The sequence below is a fragment of the Penicillium samsonianum genome (assembly GCF_028829775.1).
Source record: "Penicillium samsonianum strain IBT 33392 chromosome Unknown utg000005l_segment0_segment0, whole genome shotgun sequence".
Lineage (NCBI taxonomy): Eukaryota > Fungi > Ascomycota > Eurotiomycetes > Eurotiales > Aspergillaceae > Penicillium > Penicillium samsonianum.
The window spans coordinates 2,664,327-2,680,226 of NW_026643263.1; the positions used below are offsets into that span (position 1 = coordinate 2,664,327).

General features: G+C 48.6%; 4 protein-coding genes across 4 annotated transcripts; 1 reads left to right on the plus strand and 3 right to left on the minus strand.

Annotated features, from left to right (window-relative positions):
* Positions 1 to 832: 832 nt before the first annotated feature.
* On the minus strand, positions 833 to 2,949 carry N7471_009905 (protein serine/threonine kinase activating protein nimO; the record flags this gene model as incomplete). The annotated part of the gene is made up of 3 exons (XM_057282624.1): positions 833 to 952; positions 1,010 to 2,341; positions 2,452 to 2,949. 3 exons carry the CDS (start codon positions 2,947 to 2,949, stop codon positions 833 to 835), a joined length of 1,950 nt encoding a protein of 649 aa, XP_057133507.1.
* A 417-nt stretch (positions 2,950 to 3,366) lies between these two features.
* Positions 3,367 to 5,670, minus strand: N7471_009906 (aminopeptidase P family protein). The gene is made up of 10 exons (XM_057282625.1): positions 5,420 to 5,670; positions 5,197 to 5,361; positions 4,970 to 5,130; positions 4,522 to 4,914; positions 4,428 to 4,471; positions 4,341 to 4,374; positions 4,058 to 4,279; positions 3,889 to 4,007; positions 3,709 to 3,835; positions 3,367 to 3,654 (listed from the first exon to the last, which is right to left on the minus strand). Exons 1-10 carry the CDS (start codon positions 5,613 to 5,615, stop codon positions 3,625 to 3,627), a joined length of 1,491 nt encoding a protein of 496 aa, XP_057133508.1. The 5' UTR covers positions 5,616 to 5,670; the 3' UTR covers positions 3,367 to 3,624.
* A 347-nt stretch (positions 5,671 to 6,017) lies between these two features.
* Positions 6,018 to 6,880, plus strand: N7471_009907 (pyridoxamine 5'-phosphate oxidase family protein; the record flags this gene model as incomplete). The annotated part of the gene is made up of 2 exons (XM_057282626.1): positions 6,018 to 6,081; positions 6,141 to 6,880. The coding sequence occupies 2 exons, from the start codon at positions 6,018 to 6,020 to the stop codon at positions 6,878 to 6,880; spliced, it is 804 nt and encodes a 267-aa protein (XP_057133509.1).
* Positions 6,881 to 7,227: 347 nt separating this feature from the next.
* N7471_009908 (uncharacterized protein) lies at positions 7,228 to 12,739 on the minus strand (the record flags this gene model as incomplete). The annotated part of the gene is made up of 6 exons (XM_057282627.1): positions 7,228 to 8,246; positions 8,301 to 9,301; positions 9,362 to 11,066; positions 11,127 to 11,448; positions 11,509 to 11,757; positions 11,819 to 12,739. 6 exons carry the CDS (start codon positions 12,737 to 12,739, stop codon positions 7,228 to 7,230), a joined length of 5,217 nt encoding a protein of 1,738 aa, XP_057133510.1.
* Positions 12,740 to 15,900: the final 3,161 nt, after the last annotated feature.

Here is a 15,900-nt window from a genome sequence, read left to right on the forward strand (position 1 = left end):
TGCATACAGATCATCGAGTCGAATAAATGCTTATTCAGGTAAGTAATGTCACGAGAAAGGAAAAGTCTTTGTTCAGACTCGGCCGCCTGTGCTGGGTAACAAGCCACAGCCATCGGGAAACATGACACCACCGGTGAAAAGACACAAGGAAAAGCTGTTGATGATAGAAAACATGGCCCCGTAGGACCAAAAAGGGGGATAACGATGTGTTAGAACGGAGTGCAATGCAAGGTTAGGAACCCTTGAGTCCATGCTAAATCGTCCATTATACCTTCGGTATATCGCAACCGGCCACAATTAAAGACCGTAAAGCACAAGCTGATTGCATGTGAGGCAAGCAGCGTCGACGATGAGTTGTTCTTGGAGCAACATGAGAAATGCAAGTATCCAAAATTGCCGTCGGCGGTTGATGGAGGTCGGTTCACGATTTCGAAGGTGATGTGATGCTGGTTTAAAATCGGATATTCAATACATTCGAAAGAAGTGAAGAAAAATGCTGTAAAGGAGTGGACGACCTCCATCGAGGTCAAGGCAAGCAGATCAGACCGTCGGTGAGAGACTGGTTACTGGTACTGCTGATGCATGATGAACACAAAGAAGGGAGAGAAAATAAAATAAAAAAACGCCACCATGCGTATGTGTCGATGCCGAGGGTATGGTTATGCGAGGTTTCGAGGTTCAAATCAGGCATGACGGAAATAAAAATTGCAACGTGGCAGAAGAAAGATAACTTGAAAATAAAAGCTCGACCTGCATCAGGATGCAAAGGTGTATCAAATAGAAGAGGTCGAGGTCCAAAGGAAATCATGGAATGCTGTGAGAAACAGCAGATCTATTCATCATATTCATATTCACCCTTGAGAGGGCGCTGAATTTCGGAGAGCAATGCATCGAGTTCAGCCCAGTTCGTCGAGTTCGCGGCAAACCGGCGATGTTTCCGAGTCAGAGTGTGCTAAGAGAATGGTCAATATTCATAGGGATCTAAGCAATTGGACAACTTTGATCTTACCTCTTCAAAATCGTCAAACTTGTCCCTGCAGTTCTCGCAATAGCCAGGCTTTGGATCTCTGCGGCGTTCGGGTTTCTTTTGCTCGTCTTTGTCATCCCTTTGTCGCTTTAACCCAGCCACCTCAGATTGCTTTGCTTCATCCTCATTGAGAAGGTTGGACTTTCCAGGGGGATTGATGTTATTCTTCATCGGAACCGTCGCAAATCCATCCGCACGGCGTTGAGGAGCAGCCATTGATCCCGCTGCGAACCCACCTGTGCCCTTCTCGAGAACCTTTCGCTTGAGCCCATGGACCTCCTTGCTGAGCCCGGCTTTCGCGCCAGGTGCTGCAGCAGTAGATGAGATCATCTGTGAGCGAATTGCGGATGTCATGTTAGACGGCTGAACGCCTGATGCAGCTGGCTCACGGCCAGCATAGAAAGGCCCAGTGCGAGGGAAGTGAGGAGGAATGAAGCTTTCAGAACTCTTTCTTTCACGAGTTTCATCAAATGATGGCTTTTGGATTTCGTTTTGAATTGGAGGTGAGATACGCTCCTCTTGTTTCGCCAATGGCTGGGAATGTGCGATCTCTGTTGTGGTCACAGATTCGGGGGCTTGAACTGGCACAGCTGATTTGGGCTTAGCATCACGAGTTCCATCAGTCCTGTGAGAGGCAGCCTTCTTCTCTTTGTGGAGTTGGCGCAATCGGTGTCGGTCATATTCCTTCCTGCTCGGGGGCTCATCAATGAATGGACACTTTCCGAGGGGAGCGCTTCGGAACTGTGGCCAAGATCCATCCTGGCGTCTAGCGACTCGAGAGTATTCTCGAACCATGACTGGTTTGGTCTTCTCGTTCATGTCATGGATGTAGACAAATGGTCCTTTGAACATTAGCATTTCCATTGATGCCAATGGATCACGATCAGACGGTCCGTTGAGAAGTTCCTGGCGAAGAACACGCGAAAGGTCATTTTCGCCCCTGCCGTTGGCGACGTTACCACCAGCAGCCTTGTTGCGAGCAGCTTGTTCATATTGGGCACCAATGTCACTGTCATTGATGGTAGTGATCATACGCTGAAGCTTTTCCAACGCCCAGATTTTCATGCCCATCTGTCGAGCCCTTTGCAGGATGTCCATGGTGCCTTGGTCACGACGTGTCTCGATTTTCAAAGAAGCATGCAGGTGAGTCTCGCCGTTTCTCTCGAGGAGCGAAGGGTTGACAGTTTGGACGTTGCTATCGCCGTTGCTGGCGTCTGCAGTTGATTCCGGTTCTGTCGGAGTGGCTGATTCTGGGGGGATAGCACGCGAGGTGACAACGTGGGTCACTAAACGCGAGAAAAACTTCTCCTCACGCTGCATTGAAGTGGGTTAGAGAAGATGCCAATGAAGGTGTTCAACAAATGAAGACAAGAGACAGGTGCAACCAAGACCAGCTAAATGTTCTGTGGGGCAATATAACTTACAGCTCCAAGAGCAATGACCTGGCGAGAGAACCGCCGTCTCACATCCTCGGGGATGCTGTCGAAGTAGAACACAAACTGGGGGAACGCCTTCCTATAGTGCCGTTGCCATTGTCGAATAGAATCCATGGTATCTGCCGGAGCCTTCTCGGCTTTAATGTGCTTCACCTGCGGTTGGCGTTCCTTCTCCCTGGCTGCGACAAGCTTCTTCTCGAATGCGCTGGGGTTGCCGTTGTTCGATCGCCGCGCGAAGAGTTTTGAGTCCGTGTTCGTGGTCTGGCAGGTGGTGGAGCGAGTCTCGTATTCTATATTCTCCATCACTTGTTTCTTCGGCGGTGGTTGTCCGTACGGGATCTCCATTTGAGTAGAGCGAGCTCGTTTAACTGGCAAGAGCCCTGCCCTGTGTGGAGAATTGGTTGCATTCGGCACGTTTGCGAGTGGACGACGAGTCGCCATGGCCAGGGAGTTTCGTGGCGAGGGGGGCACAAAGACAGTTGCCATTGGAAAACGAGTTCCCAAGGTCGAGAACGCGTGTAGATGGCTGTAGAGTGACAATAGTCAAATATCAAAGAGGGGTACTCGGTGACGAGCACGCGTGCTACACGTCTTTCCAGGGTTAGAAGAGATCAGAGAATGGACATTGTATCCCAAGAGACAATAGCAAGCCAAAGGAGAGAGGAACAGATCGAAGTGCTCAAGGGTGGGATGGGAAGAGAAAGACGAGGTGGAAGACCTGGAGGAAAGAAAGAAGAAGCAAGTCGTGTGGTGTGGAGCTCAGTTTGTTTTGAGCGGAGGCCCGACAACCAACGGCAGCGCGCGAAGCATGAACATCAACATTGCATTCTTTGACCGCGACCAGGATTCTTTTCGAGCTTCCTTTCCTTCTTTACTTCATTCTCAATCTCATTCTCTGGGGCTATTTTGTCCAATGTTTCTCTTCTTAACATACAACTGCTAAAAATGTCCGGTCGTCTCCAACCACCCCGGACCAGCCCCCAAACAGCCCCAGACCAGCCACCAGAATGTAATCTAGGCAAGGATAGTTCAGACATGTAGATTATAGATCAGAGGAAACAAAATAAAAGAAAATAAAGGGGCTCAAATATGATCTTTTGGAGCCTTGTGCTAATGTACATGGGAATTTGAGAGATCTGACGGCCAACGTATACATCACATCTAATTACGCAGCGCCTCAATATCCACGACCTAGTAAAAGTTAGTGACGTATAAATGCGGGAGATATTATAGTTTAAAACATACCTCCTTGACAGCCTCAGGGGTTAAAACAATCGGGTGTTCGTCTCCGACACAAACACTATCCTCGATGCGAATTCCGATCCCACGGAAGTGGGCGGGCCATCGTTCATCGTTAGGAACATAAATACCCCTAGCATGAATTAGCTTGTTTCAGGTCTGAGGGGAAAGAGGCTGGGGACGAACGGTTCAATTGTTATACATTGACCTGCTTTCAGGTCGTAGCCTCTGGAATACCCAGGGCAGTCATGGACGTCCAGGCCAATATAGTGGCCCAGATGGTGCGGGAAAAGAATGTTCAGTGCCTAGTCGGAGTCAGCAGCATACTCTACAAGGAAGGAGTTTGGATGCATACATTGCCGGAAAGATCAAAGCCAAGCGACTTGAGCTCGTCTTTCAATCCATTCTCGGCGATGCCATGGAGTTTGTCTAAAGAGAGATTGGAGGTCTCGCGACACAGAGCGAGACAGCGCCGGTGCACGTTGAGCACAGCATTGTACAGATCCCGCTGGGGATCAGAGAACTTGCCATTGACAGGCCATGTTCGAGTAATGTCGGAAATATAGCTTCCCCATTCCTGTGGTTTGGTCAGTGTGTGTCCTGGAACTATAAAGGTTGAGTTCAGATAATGAACTTACACCACCGCCATCAACGAGAACCAAATCACCATCCCTAAGATTCAGTGTAAGCAGAGTCCCAAGATAGCTTAGGAAAGGCATACGAACTTCAATACATCGTCATTTCGAGTGTAGTGAATAGCCAAGGCGTTCTAGGCCCGTCAGTATCGAATTCAGCTTAGAAGAAAGTTGGGGAATTTACCTGACCACCCGCGACAACCGGGACAAAAGCGTTGGTATCACAACCATTCACCTTGAACTGGTACTCCAGGAACGAATACAGATCTTTCTCTCGGGTGAAGTCCTGTCGCATTGCCTCGGTGAAAGCTCTCCCAGACGCTTGTCCCAGACGGCGCATATGTACAACCTCATTCTCGCTCTTGAACACCCTCATTTCATTGAGCAGATGCTTCAATGGCTTGACCTTGCGGTGATCGACGACCTTTTTCAGCTTTTCTGACGCGACTGTTGGCCCATACAGATACCGATTCAAACTCGATCTTGAGCCATCAAATGTGGGGATATCCGAGTAAACCTCTGTCGCTCCCTGAACAATACTTGGCAAAATATCACCAATGCGTTCAATGTTTCCTGTCTGTTCTCGGTGTCAGCTCGATGATTCGTCTGGTCCTTAAGCCAATATCCCGCACCTCATCCGCATTGAAGACATCCACAGCAGCCTGGGTGCCGGAGCGCGCCCCGTCCCAGAGTTCTGCCTTGGGGTCCTTTTCCCGCACATATAAATGGAAGATATGGTTGTCGCCAGAGCCATCGTTCCCGATGATCGCCAGCGCATTCGGTTCGTTGAATCCTATCCGGCGCGCAACCGTTTAGCGGGTGTCCTCCGCAGCATCACGAGCGTGCCAAGCAAACTTACCCGTCAGGTAAAAGAAATTGGAATCCTGGCGGTACTCAGTGAAGATACCTTGCGCACGGTACTTGACCTCCGAGGCAGCCAGCACCGCAATCGCGCCTTTTGGTAGCTTGTTGGCGAGCTTCGATCGACGTTGCGCATATTCAAGGGCGGTGATTCCAGGCGTAACTAGACAAAATACCATCAGCTAAATAAATTAAACTCAGGGACGCAGATAATGACACACGTTCGCCTGGGCTGAGGATGTGGGGATGCGTCTCATGCAATGGCTGGCCGAATTTGAGTTCCGCGGCGGCCACCGACGTAGCATAACTGCGAGGCAGAGGGTTGCATCTAGGTAATTGGCGCAATGAATGACTCAAAGCCCTAGATGAGCGCATGTGTACAGCGCATTGGCGCACAAGAGACCTGCATGCCGCCATGCTTCAAGGTCCCAAAAATAAGTGATAAGAGTAAACTGTTGGAGGTTGTTATCGCCAGGTTCTCGGTCCAGTCGGCGGTGTGGGCCAATCACCTCGGGTGCGTTTGGCATCGGAGACCCCATCTCTTGTCCACTCCTATACCCTGTCGTACACATAACTCTTGGTTGTATTCTGGTCCTATGCACAGCCTGTCATCCAATATGCCCCCAGACTAGCCTTTGTGGGGAAATCTTGCGCGGATGGACCTGCTTAAAAGGGAACACATGTGTTTAAAGGCGTGCCCTAGCTCATTAGATCACCTATCTTGAGTCATCATCTATCTACTTAAATGCTTGGTTCGCCGTCGCTTACTTCTTACTTCTCCCAACTTCAAGTCACATTCTAAAGACTGCCATATACATTATGGGACGAACTTTGACCTACCCTAAGAGGGTTTCCAACACTGCCAACCGGTACAAGCATCGAGGTATGTACAAAGCTAACTATAGAAATACACCGAAGCCAACTACTAACACTATATTTTAGCCACATATGACCTGGGTCCAATCCATTCAATCATCAATGACTCCCAAGTTCTCCATGTATCCTTCAACCCAGGGCCAGATGACCCATTCCCCGCAATCCTCCCAATGATAGGACAAATGGGATCATTCGAGTTTCCCTCGGCGAGCATCGATGAGCCTCTAGAGTGCTACCTCCACGGCTACGTCAGCTCACGGATTATGAACCTAGCCCGCAGCTGCAGCGATGGCGAGGGCCTCCCCATCTGTGTAGCAACAAGCAAAATAGACGGGCTGATCCTGTCGCTCACGCCCAACTCGCACAGCTACAACTACCGCTCTGCCATCCTACACGGCTACGCGACTCTCGTCACAGACGAGGAAGAAAAGCTCTGGGCTATGAAATTAATCACGAACTCTGTCCTCGCGGACCGCTGGGATCATTCGCGTGTGCCACCAGACCGTGCTGAGATGCAGTCGACTGTTATCCTGAAGGTAAAGATTGTGGATGGCAGCGGCAAGATCCGTGATGGCGGCGTTTCGGATGAGCGTAAGGACTACGACAACGAGCAGGTCACCGGCAGTGTCTGGACTGGTGTTGTTCCGGTCTGGGAAACATTTGGAACCCCGATTCCAAGCGGTGATAGTAAGGTCGCTGAAGTGCCCGAGTATATTAATTCGTATATCGCTAGCAAGAACAGTCGGAACAAAGCTCTGGCGGAGGGCGCAGTGAAGGTTCAGCTGCCGGCTGAGGAGCAGCACTGAGGACTGGACAAAGGCTGGTTCGTGATACGAATTTATCTTTCAGTGAGATCTCTCATTTGATTCAAATTGATCAAATCAAATGATAGAATGGGGTTATTGCTTTTTTGAGATGATTATTATCTGCTCGTTTTGAGTGTATATGTTTCTTAGTCCTCCACAGTAGCCTCCAGATGTTTTCGTATTACCACTTTCTCTGCCTCCAGGATACATATTGAAAAGGAAGTCTTAAGAATACTCAATAACGAATATGTGGCATTTCTGGAAACGGGAATGAAGCAAGATATATGACTGGGATATATTCAGACAAAACCATGGAGTATATAAGTATCATCCCCCGTACAAGCAAACTACCAATGAGCAGCCATGCTTCCCCACCCTTCAGGATCATCATTAGAACCTGTAGACTCATCATCATTTCCAGAGCCAAGATTTCGACCACGACTAGTAGTCCGTCCCGCCGCCGCCAATCTCTTAGCGACTTCATTCGCCTCAAACAGACTGACAAGTCTTCTCTTTGCAGGCCGTTGCTGGGCCCGTTCCTGACAAACCCGAAGCATAGCCTTCTCTTGCTCGTACTTGGCCCTGCTACCGGGAACAAAGAATCGGGGAGCGCGCTGAACGGCATTCTGCCACTCAGGGTGTGTATTCGACGATCCTGGAGGACTGGGAGGCGGTGCAGAGGTACTCTTGTTGACCCAAGCGTCAACTGCCATTTCGAGGGGCGTCGTACCAGTAGCATTCTCCCGGTTGAGCATGTCAGGACGACGATCGAGCAGTTGTCCAAGGACTTGGGGGAAGCCGTTCTTGACAGCATCATGCACCGGTGTGTTTCCAGCTTCGTCAAAGAGCTCGAGGTGCTTTTGGTCCGTGGAGTTGGCTAGGTCCAGAATGAGGTTCGTCATCGAGGTAATGATTTCATCCTCGGTCTGGGGACTGTTAGGAGGCCGAGGGATGGCCATATCCCCTGGCGTGAAGTGGGGTTGGGCGTGAAGCCAACGGGAAAAGGGCGTTCTTGAGCCATCGCCGGCGCGCTCCATGAGCATTGTTGGGAGGAGTTGCTTATCCAGCAGGTTTAGGAGTTTGGTGCATCGGTTGGAGTTCTTGCAGACCCGACCACCGTCTGATACGAGGATCAGGTGGAGGAGATTGCGCGCCTCTTTGTCGCGGACGGCCTGGTTGGCTCCGGCTTCTACCAGGATTTGGGCGAAGCGGACCTTGTGGAGGGACATGGCCCAGGCGAGAGGCGTCAGTCCTTCTGTTGAGCGGACCTCCAAGCATTCAGGGTGATGATCCACAAGATACTGAACCAGACGAACAGATTCGTCACTTGGTTCGGACATGATTGCGCAGTGGAGAACGAGGTTGTCTTTTATATGGTCAGCTAGGTTTCTGAAAATATCCGAATAGGTTGAACACTTACTTCTCGCTTGTAACCAGGTCAAGAGTGTGCCCTCGAGTCCGAGCTTGGACTGAGTCAACCGTTTGACTCTCTCATCATCCTTGTTCGCATTGAGATACTCTAGGTAATAGCGAGCAGGCGCGGTACCAAGGAAGAACTCCGTAGCGGCCAGATTACCCCGACGAGCCGCAATAAGAAGGGGAGGACGCTGTGTCTGTGCTCTCATCGGTTGCTCTCGACCAGCATTAGCCCAATCGGCACGCTTGGTGCCACGAATCGACAAGCCAGGGTAGTACTGAGGTTCTTTCTTCTCCTCAACGCCACAATCATCACTCAATTTTGTAAGTGGGAGGCCAGCTCCAGTACTTTGAATCATCTTGGCAAGACAATCGGTACGTCCAAGCGAAATTGCAAGCTGGAACTCATCGAACTTAACCAAGAACTCGCTTTTTCCGGATGGGTTGGTGGAAGCAAGGTCCAGTCCAGTCTTCAGAAGGAATTCCAAAAGAGGAATGTTGTTTGTGTAAACAGCGTATTTCAACAACCCATTAACATTGACAAGGTTTCCTCTCTTGTTCCAACCCTCGTCCTTATATTCGTCCAAAAACATGAACGCATAGAACCGTTTTTCGAAAGCAGCAAGAGGGGAAGTATTGCTCTCAACCTGACTGGTAACTTCACCGATGTTTTCGTGGGTGAAGGTATCATCAACAATGTCACTGACAATGTTAAGATCTTCGTTCTCTCCATCAGAGTCATCACAGTCATCAGAGTGCTCATCGACGTCGATCTCAAAGCGCTTCCGACCGCGAGGCTCCTTCACCTTGTACTGCACGTGGAGAATTTGAAGAATGGCCCTAGCGACGGCGAAATGGCCGCGCATGATGGAAATTGAAAGGGCGGACAGGCCTTGCTTGTCGGTAACAGCAATCTCAAGTGGTGCTTGCTCATTGAGAGATCCCCACATGCCCAGTGTCAAGGTTTTGATGGTATCAATGTCGCCATTCCAGGCTGCTTCGAAACTGTTATAACAATGTCAGCAGGATATTCTTAGGTTGTGGGGGTAAGGATGGGATACATACAGTTGGAGGTATCCGTCGCGAGCATTGTCAGTAATGGCTGGTGCATTGAAGTGGAAGCTGACTTTCCAAGGCTTAGCGGTGGGCTGTGTGTTCTCAGTCGAGACGTGGACTGGGAACGCCAAGGGAAACTTCTGCTGAGGATAAAGCTCGTCCCAGGTCTTTGCATCTTTTTGCAGCAAGATGAACTCCAGCTTCTCGTAGTCACGAATCAACTCCGCAATAAACGCCTTCTTCTCGACCAAGCCAGGAGGATCAGCTGGGACGACTTCATCCTTCTTGGCTTGTTCTTCGGCCTCTCGGTTTGTCTTGCGCACGGTGCGGAGAAGATCCTTTGCAGTGAACAATTTGTAACTACCAAACTGGAATTCCGACAGATATGTCTCGTCATTTGGATCCAGGGGGGTTGCAATGGAATGATCATAGCATTGGTACTTGCGCTCGACCAAGAATTCACGGAGAGTTTCCAAAGTTTGGCGCAAGACGTCCAATACCGTTCGACCCCTGTCTTGATACATCTGCTTGATTTCGGCATTAGGGTTCACCCCGCGATGAAGCAGATCAATGGCGACCAAAGGAAGGTCATTTTCAATAGCCAGCAAAATTGGCTGTTTCACACTGGACTTTGCGTCTTCCTCAATGTCACCGTAGTGGGTCAGGCCTCCTCTAGATGCAGTAATAGCCTTCACAAGCTCGCCGAGCTCAATCTCCGGGTGGGCACCTGTATCCAACAGCTTGGCTGCTGCAGGTGCGCTCTTCGCAGTGAGTGCGGCCATCAATGTCGAGGAGAATTCGGGTGTCCAGGACGAGCCCTGAACTGCTAAGTGATTGATTGCCCGCTTTACTGCCGGCTCATCATGCTGCATGTAAACATCAAGAATGTCAAACTTGTCGGAATGAGCAAGGTAGTATAGCGGTGTCTTCTGCTTGAGGTCTGCCTGGGCTGGTGAAGCGCCGAGATCGAGAAGAGTCTGCGACATTTCCTTTGCTTTCTCGAATGGGAGGGCATGGATGAGAACCAGGTTGAGAATTGCAGCCTGGGGTGTTCTGTAGTGCTCGTTCATGATTTTGATTGGCATCAAGACATCGGCACCGAAGGACGTGACAAGCTCTCTCACGGCCTCAGTGTGACCATGGAGAATGGCGAGATGCAAGGGAGCAGTCCGGCTATCCCATGCAACAACATTGATATCGTAGACATCCGGCTCGAGTTCATTCTCCTCGAGCGTATCGTACGTGGTCAAATCTTCCTTTTCCTCGCCTTCAACTTTAACGTAAGAGGCAGAGGTGTGAGACATGGCATCATCTTGGTCAATCATATCGATATCTTCATCCTCGCCTGTGCTAGGCTTGGTGTCTGACTTGTCGTTCTTTTTCAGAGAATCCTGTTTCTTAGCTTCTTCTTCTTCATTCTCATTGCTCTTTGTGAGTAGAATCCGAATGATTTCGACGTGTCCCCGGGCGGCGGCAAGATGGAGCGCGGTCTTTCCATCAGCCATACGGGGAATCATGCGAGCGCCGCCATCAACAAGGCACTGGACGACTTCAGGGGTTGAGCACATGCACGCGAGTTGGAGTGGTGTCCTTCCAGTGTAGTCACGACGATCCGGGTTGGTACCCTCATCTTCAAGGAAAGCTTTAACAGAGTCAACATCGTTTGCCACGATTGCCTGGCAAAGTCTCTCCGTGCGGCCAACGTAAGCCATTTCTAATGTTCGTATTAGTGCATAATTCAGGAATAAAGAAACATATCGGACGATTCACTTACCGGTCCAATCGGTCTCAGTGATCGGATTGAAACTTCCAATTTCCTGCCGACCAGGATCATCTTTGATGAAACTAATTTGCCCAGAGATATAAATCTTGGCCTCCTCGTCTGCGACTTTGACTTCCTCCTCTGTGACAGGCTTGGGGCAAAAGCCACAGCAGTCGCCAATGACATGTTCTGCCTCACCGAAGAATGCTGGATGACGATGAAGATAAACTGCACGCTCTTTGGGCTGATTCCATTGGGCGTTCAGCAACAGATCCTTGGTGTAAAGTAGCTTCTCAATGCTCCTGGCATTGAATCTCCGACCATAAGGAATAGTCTATCGGAGGGTCAGTAAGAGTCGAGGGGCAGTAAGCTCAGTTGCAGTAAAGGTACGAACAAAAGTATGGTAATCAGACACTTGGTCTTGCTCTTGCCATTCCGGCACCTCATCTTCCCAGTCATCCTTGAGGTTACCATGCAGCATTTTACCATGACGACGTTGCAGGTACAAATTCAGAGGAGGACGACCTCGTTCCTCGCGCCTCTTTTGGAGATAGTTTTCCCTGTCTTCAGACCGTGGAAGCTTTTCCAATACCAGAAGCCGTGCAAGTCCTTCAGTTCTGGTAAAGCTTCTCTCGAAAATAGTCTAGCAGGGAAATTAGTTTTGCTGAAATTTCATCCATCTGGTCAAAGGATTCAATTCTCACCGGGTCTATCTTGGATCGGTCAAGAGCAGGCCAGAAGACCTCGAATCCTCGATGCGAATACTTGGAGAGGCGATTTTCATATGATGGCGATCGTCGAGTTAAATCAATCTGGTTTGCCTGCGTGATGTATGCAGCGATTGCACGTGGAGATGTATAGACCTGGCGACCATCATAAGCTGCACACGAAACATCCACGTCAAAGCCGGTGAGAATCTCAGCGACTGAGCGGTAGATGCGAAGCACGATTTGTACATGGCGGTTCGGATACTGAGAAGCAATGGTAATTGTATTCTTGGTCCGGATGGTGGTGGTCTCATAGAGGATGGTGTTCTTGATCTTATCCTCGATGTGCATGACCTTCTCTAGAGCTTGCTCCTCATTCAGACCATACAAGAAGAGATCCACATCCGACGCCGGAGCAAACTCTTCATGGTAGTACTTGCGAAGGCCACGCTTTGAGTTGCGATATTTTTCTGGCACAGGCAAAAGCGAAGTCACAACAGCGCTGCCAGCAGCGACCACATTGGACCAGTCAATCTCACTCAATGAGCCCTCTGTGAAGAGCGCAAAGTTGCTCTTGAACTCATTCAAAGAGGGTACAACTGCCGCAGAACCATTTGGTTTCCGGTCTTTTGCACTCAGAGGCAAAAGATACTTCTCCATTTGCTCTGGCGTTTCCGAGACAAGGTCACGAGCTCGAATGGAAAGATCTGTGGAACCGGTCTGGTCGTACAGCGGCACAATGTTGACGCAGTTATCTTGGATCGATGGATGAGAGGGGTCTTGAGCAAATCTCTTGCGCAGAACAGCATCATACTCATTATATGGCTGAACCAAGTCGGCCATGGGCTTCTCCGAGTTGGAGTTGACATACTTCACGAAGTCATTGTGCTTCACTGGGAGGGAGGGCAAAGACGTCATGGCATCGATTGTTCAAATGTGATATGAGCAAATGTAATATGATAAGAATGTTGAGATGGTATAACAACTGAATGGCAAAATCAGGGGAAATTGATGAAGTTTAAATAGAGACGGGGGCCATGTTTAGGGCCATATCGTTGATATCCACTTAGCGTTAGCGTCCAGGCATCCTTAGGCAACCTTAGGCAACAGACCCACTATTTCCCCTTTTCAACCAACCGCTTCCTCCCCGTACAACCACCAAGCAACAAAATCCTGCTTCGTTTGCTCGTATGTGCTCGGACTCAATTCCTTTGATTTTGACTAATGAGACGCTAATTGACCCGTGGACTCATATGTCTCAATTGGAAGTCTGCAGGTCATACACAAACAACAGGCACCCTTAGCAAACGTTGAAGTAGGTTTGACCTCACCTGATGGTGTCCACCTCGGGACAATGCACCAACCCATTATTCCGCAGAGGTTTGCGAAGAGGAGGAGATTTGTTGCAGGATTTGCTGCTACGGGGAGTGGAAATTGTGGTTTGTTTTATTCACTCGGGTCGAATGCTATGCCTAGGCGATTTAGATATGGGCGGACATATCGCATTCTGCTATCGTACACAGTGGAGTGGCCTAGGCCAACAAAACATACATATTCCACCGCTAGGAGCCTGTATTAGCATTGACCATTAGATAGTACATATGAATAATTCGGTTTGTAGTAATTGTGCTTGTCGCTGTATTCTACGGTTTGCGACTGGTTATTCAAAAAGAAATTTAAGAAGGATGGTATTGGAATCTTAACTAAAACACCTTTAAAATCACATTGAACAAACTAAATATCCAGATTATTGAAGTCCTATATCGCTAAGTATAGAGACCGTATAAACTGCTGACGATTTTGCTTCTAAACAAACAACTACCTCATTATCAATCTATAGAAATTTCTCATCAGGAGGTTGATATAACAACTGAACTATGCATCCATGGATTATTCCATAGTGCTAGAAATTACCTCAAAGGAAGGTAGGGATATAAGCTGTGAATGTCGAAAGACAATAGGACTAAAGTTCCCAGTAGTCGGTCGTTATGCACTGCGAGAAACACGGGTATTATCAAGGTGGCGTTCTTATATAAAATCTGTCTTGCCTAGTTATCTATGCTTTTGGGTCTATCGTATGCATTCATACACACTATGATTTATTTGAGCTTGACCCTATATAGAGCTGTATAGGCAGTTTGCGTGAGACAGCTTTATTCGGAAGCCAAGAGCCTATGGAAGCTGTGCATATAGATATGTGAGTGAAAGGCACCATATCTGTAGTATTGAAAGAACAGCCTACCCTTTCCGCTGGTTTAGGCTCTAATGTTTATATAAGAGACTTTGTATTAATCTGCTTTCACGCGGATTACCCTTTCCAGGTTCTTATTGATACCGAGCCCTGACTGAGAAAATACCGTGAGAGTTTGGCTTTCTCCTGGTACACTTGAACTTATAGAAGACATAAGAAGGAAGGGTCTCAAGGCTATTGGTTTTCATGCCATTGTTCTTCAAAAGCTTAGCACCAGGATTAAGCCTAGCATAACTAGCAACACTAGGGATGTATTCATAGTGGACCTTACGGTGCTCGAGGCTGGTATTTCACGGGTTTTAGGGAAATACGGGATTACGAAACTCGGTACTATAAGCAGCAATAATCCGATTATTATATAGCAACCGGTAGAATATCTGGAGTTAAAAAAAGCTATTTCTTTTTACCTGGACAAATCACATGTCTCAAAGCTCATTGCAATGATCATCCAAATAATAACATTCGTGGGCTGAGCTAGTTTGGCAAGCCCCTCTGGCTTTGGGCGCACATTTCCATTGGCCGGCGCATGGAGCAACCAGGCGTAGTCGGATGGTGTTGGAAGTCCTGGCTTGCAAGCTTGTCTCTCAATAACATATACAAATATACTGTGACACCGAGTTACAACAATAGAACAAGCAAGAGTCGAGAGCTGTTTCACTATCCCCTCTCGACAGTTCTGATAAACCTGGAAACCATCGCAAAGAACCCAAAAGCAGACAACAAAGCCCCTATGAGTTCAAAACATTCCCCACTTAATTTGGTGTGATGTGCAGCTTCTTGGGCGTTGCAAATGAGTAAAATCGGCCCAGAGACCCACAGAAGTCGTTCCAAATGCAAGGTACCGCTAGCAAGGCTGGCCCTTTGGGTGTGTAGATATAGGCGAAACAGGAGGATCATAGCAAGGATGGGCATGCCATATAACAAAAGGAGGTTGGGAGCGCCTGCATGTGTTGAATGCCATGCAGAGGCCATATCTTCGCTGACACTGTTGTAAAGATAAAAACCAATGTCCCCAAAGATATTCTGGAACTTTTTCTGAGATGCCTCGCGAAGGTCGTGCTCACGGCCGAACCTCCACCTACTTGCGACTGAATTGGCATCCGCAGGTGATAAATCATGTCTTAATATCAGTACGTTCATCAGATAGGTTCAGATTTGACTTGGTCCATCATGTTTCGAAGGGTAGGTGGCCATGGTGAAAAAGCGGACGAGGTGTAGTTGATGGTCAAATGGAAAAGAGGGAAGAACTTTCGAAAGTTGACATCGGGAAGGCATATTGTTGACGACAGTCAAGTGTACTACCTAGCTTGTCCCATCCATGGGATGGACTTGTGGACCCGCGGATCTGTATGTCCTTGGCCGCTCCCTATTCGGAAAAATATCAGTCTACTTTCGCTGAAGGTCATTATAAGGTGAGTAGTAAATACATACACAATACCTACTCTTCTCTGTATATGTCATTTCAAGACCTACACGGTACAGTCCACCTGTAACATTGGAAGCCAGAATTGGACCCGGTTATCATAGATCTAACTGAGGAACATGACCGAAAATGTTGCACTGATAACTGAGAAGGTGATCATATTATGTAGCTACCACAGCCGCCTATTGTGGTCCCTAGCGGAGTCTAGGGCCTAATATATATATAGCGCTGCAGCGACAATCGGACGTTCCGATTGTTGGTATGATCCTTTGGTCTGTGCAGGTAGCCCTGGAGGTAGGCGGCCGTGGGGGCGGTTAATTGCTATTACGTAATCAGCCGGGTGTTCTAACCTTGGAACCTTGGAACCTTGGAAAGGCCTGATGGATTTAGCGTCACTTTGAGAGG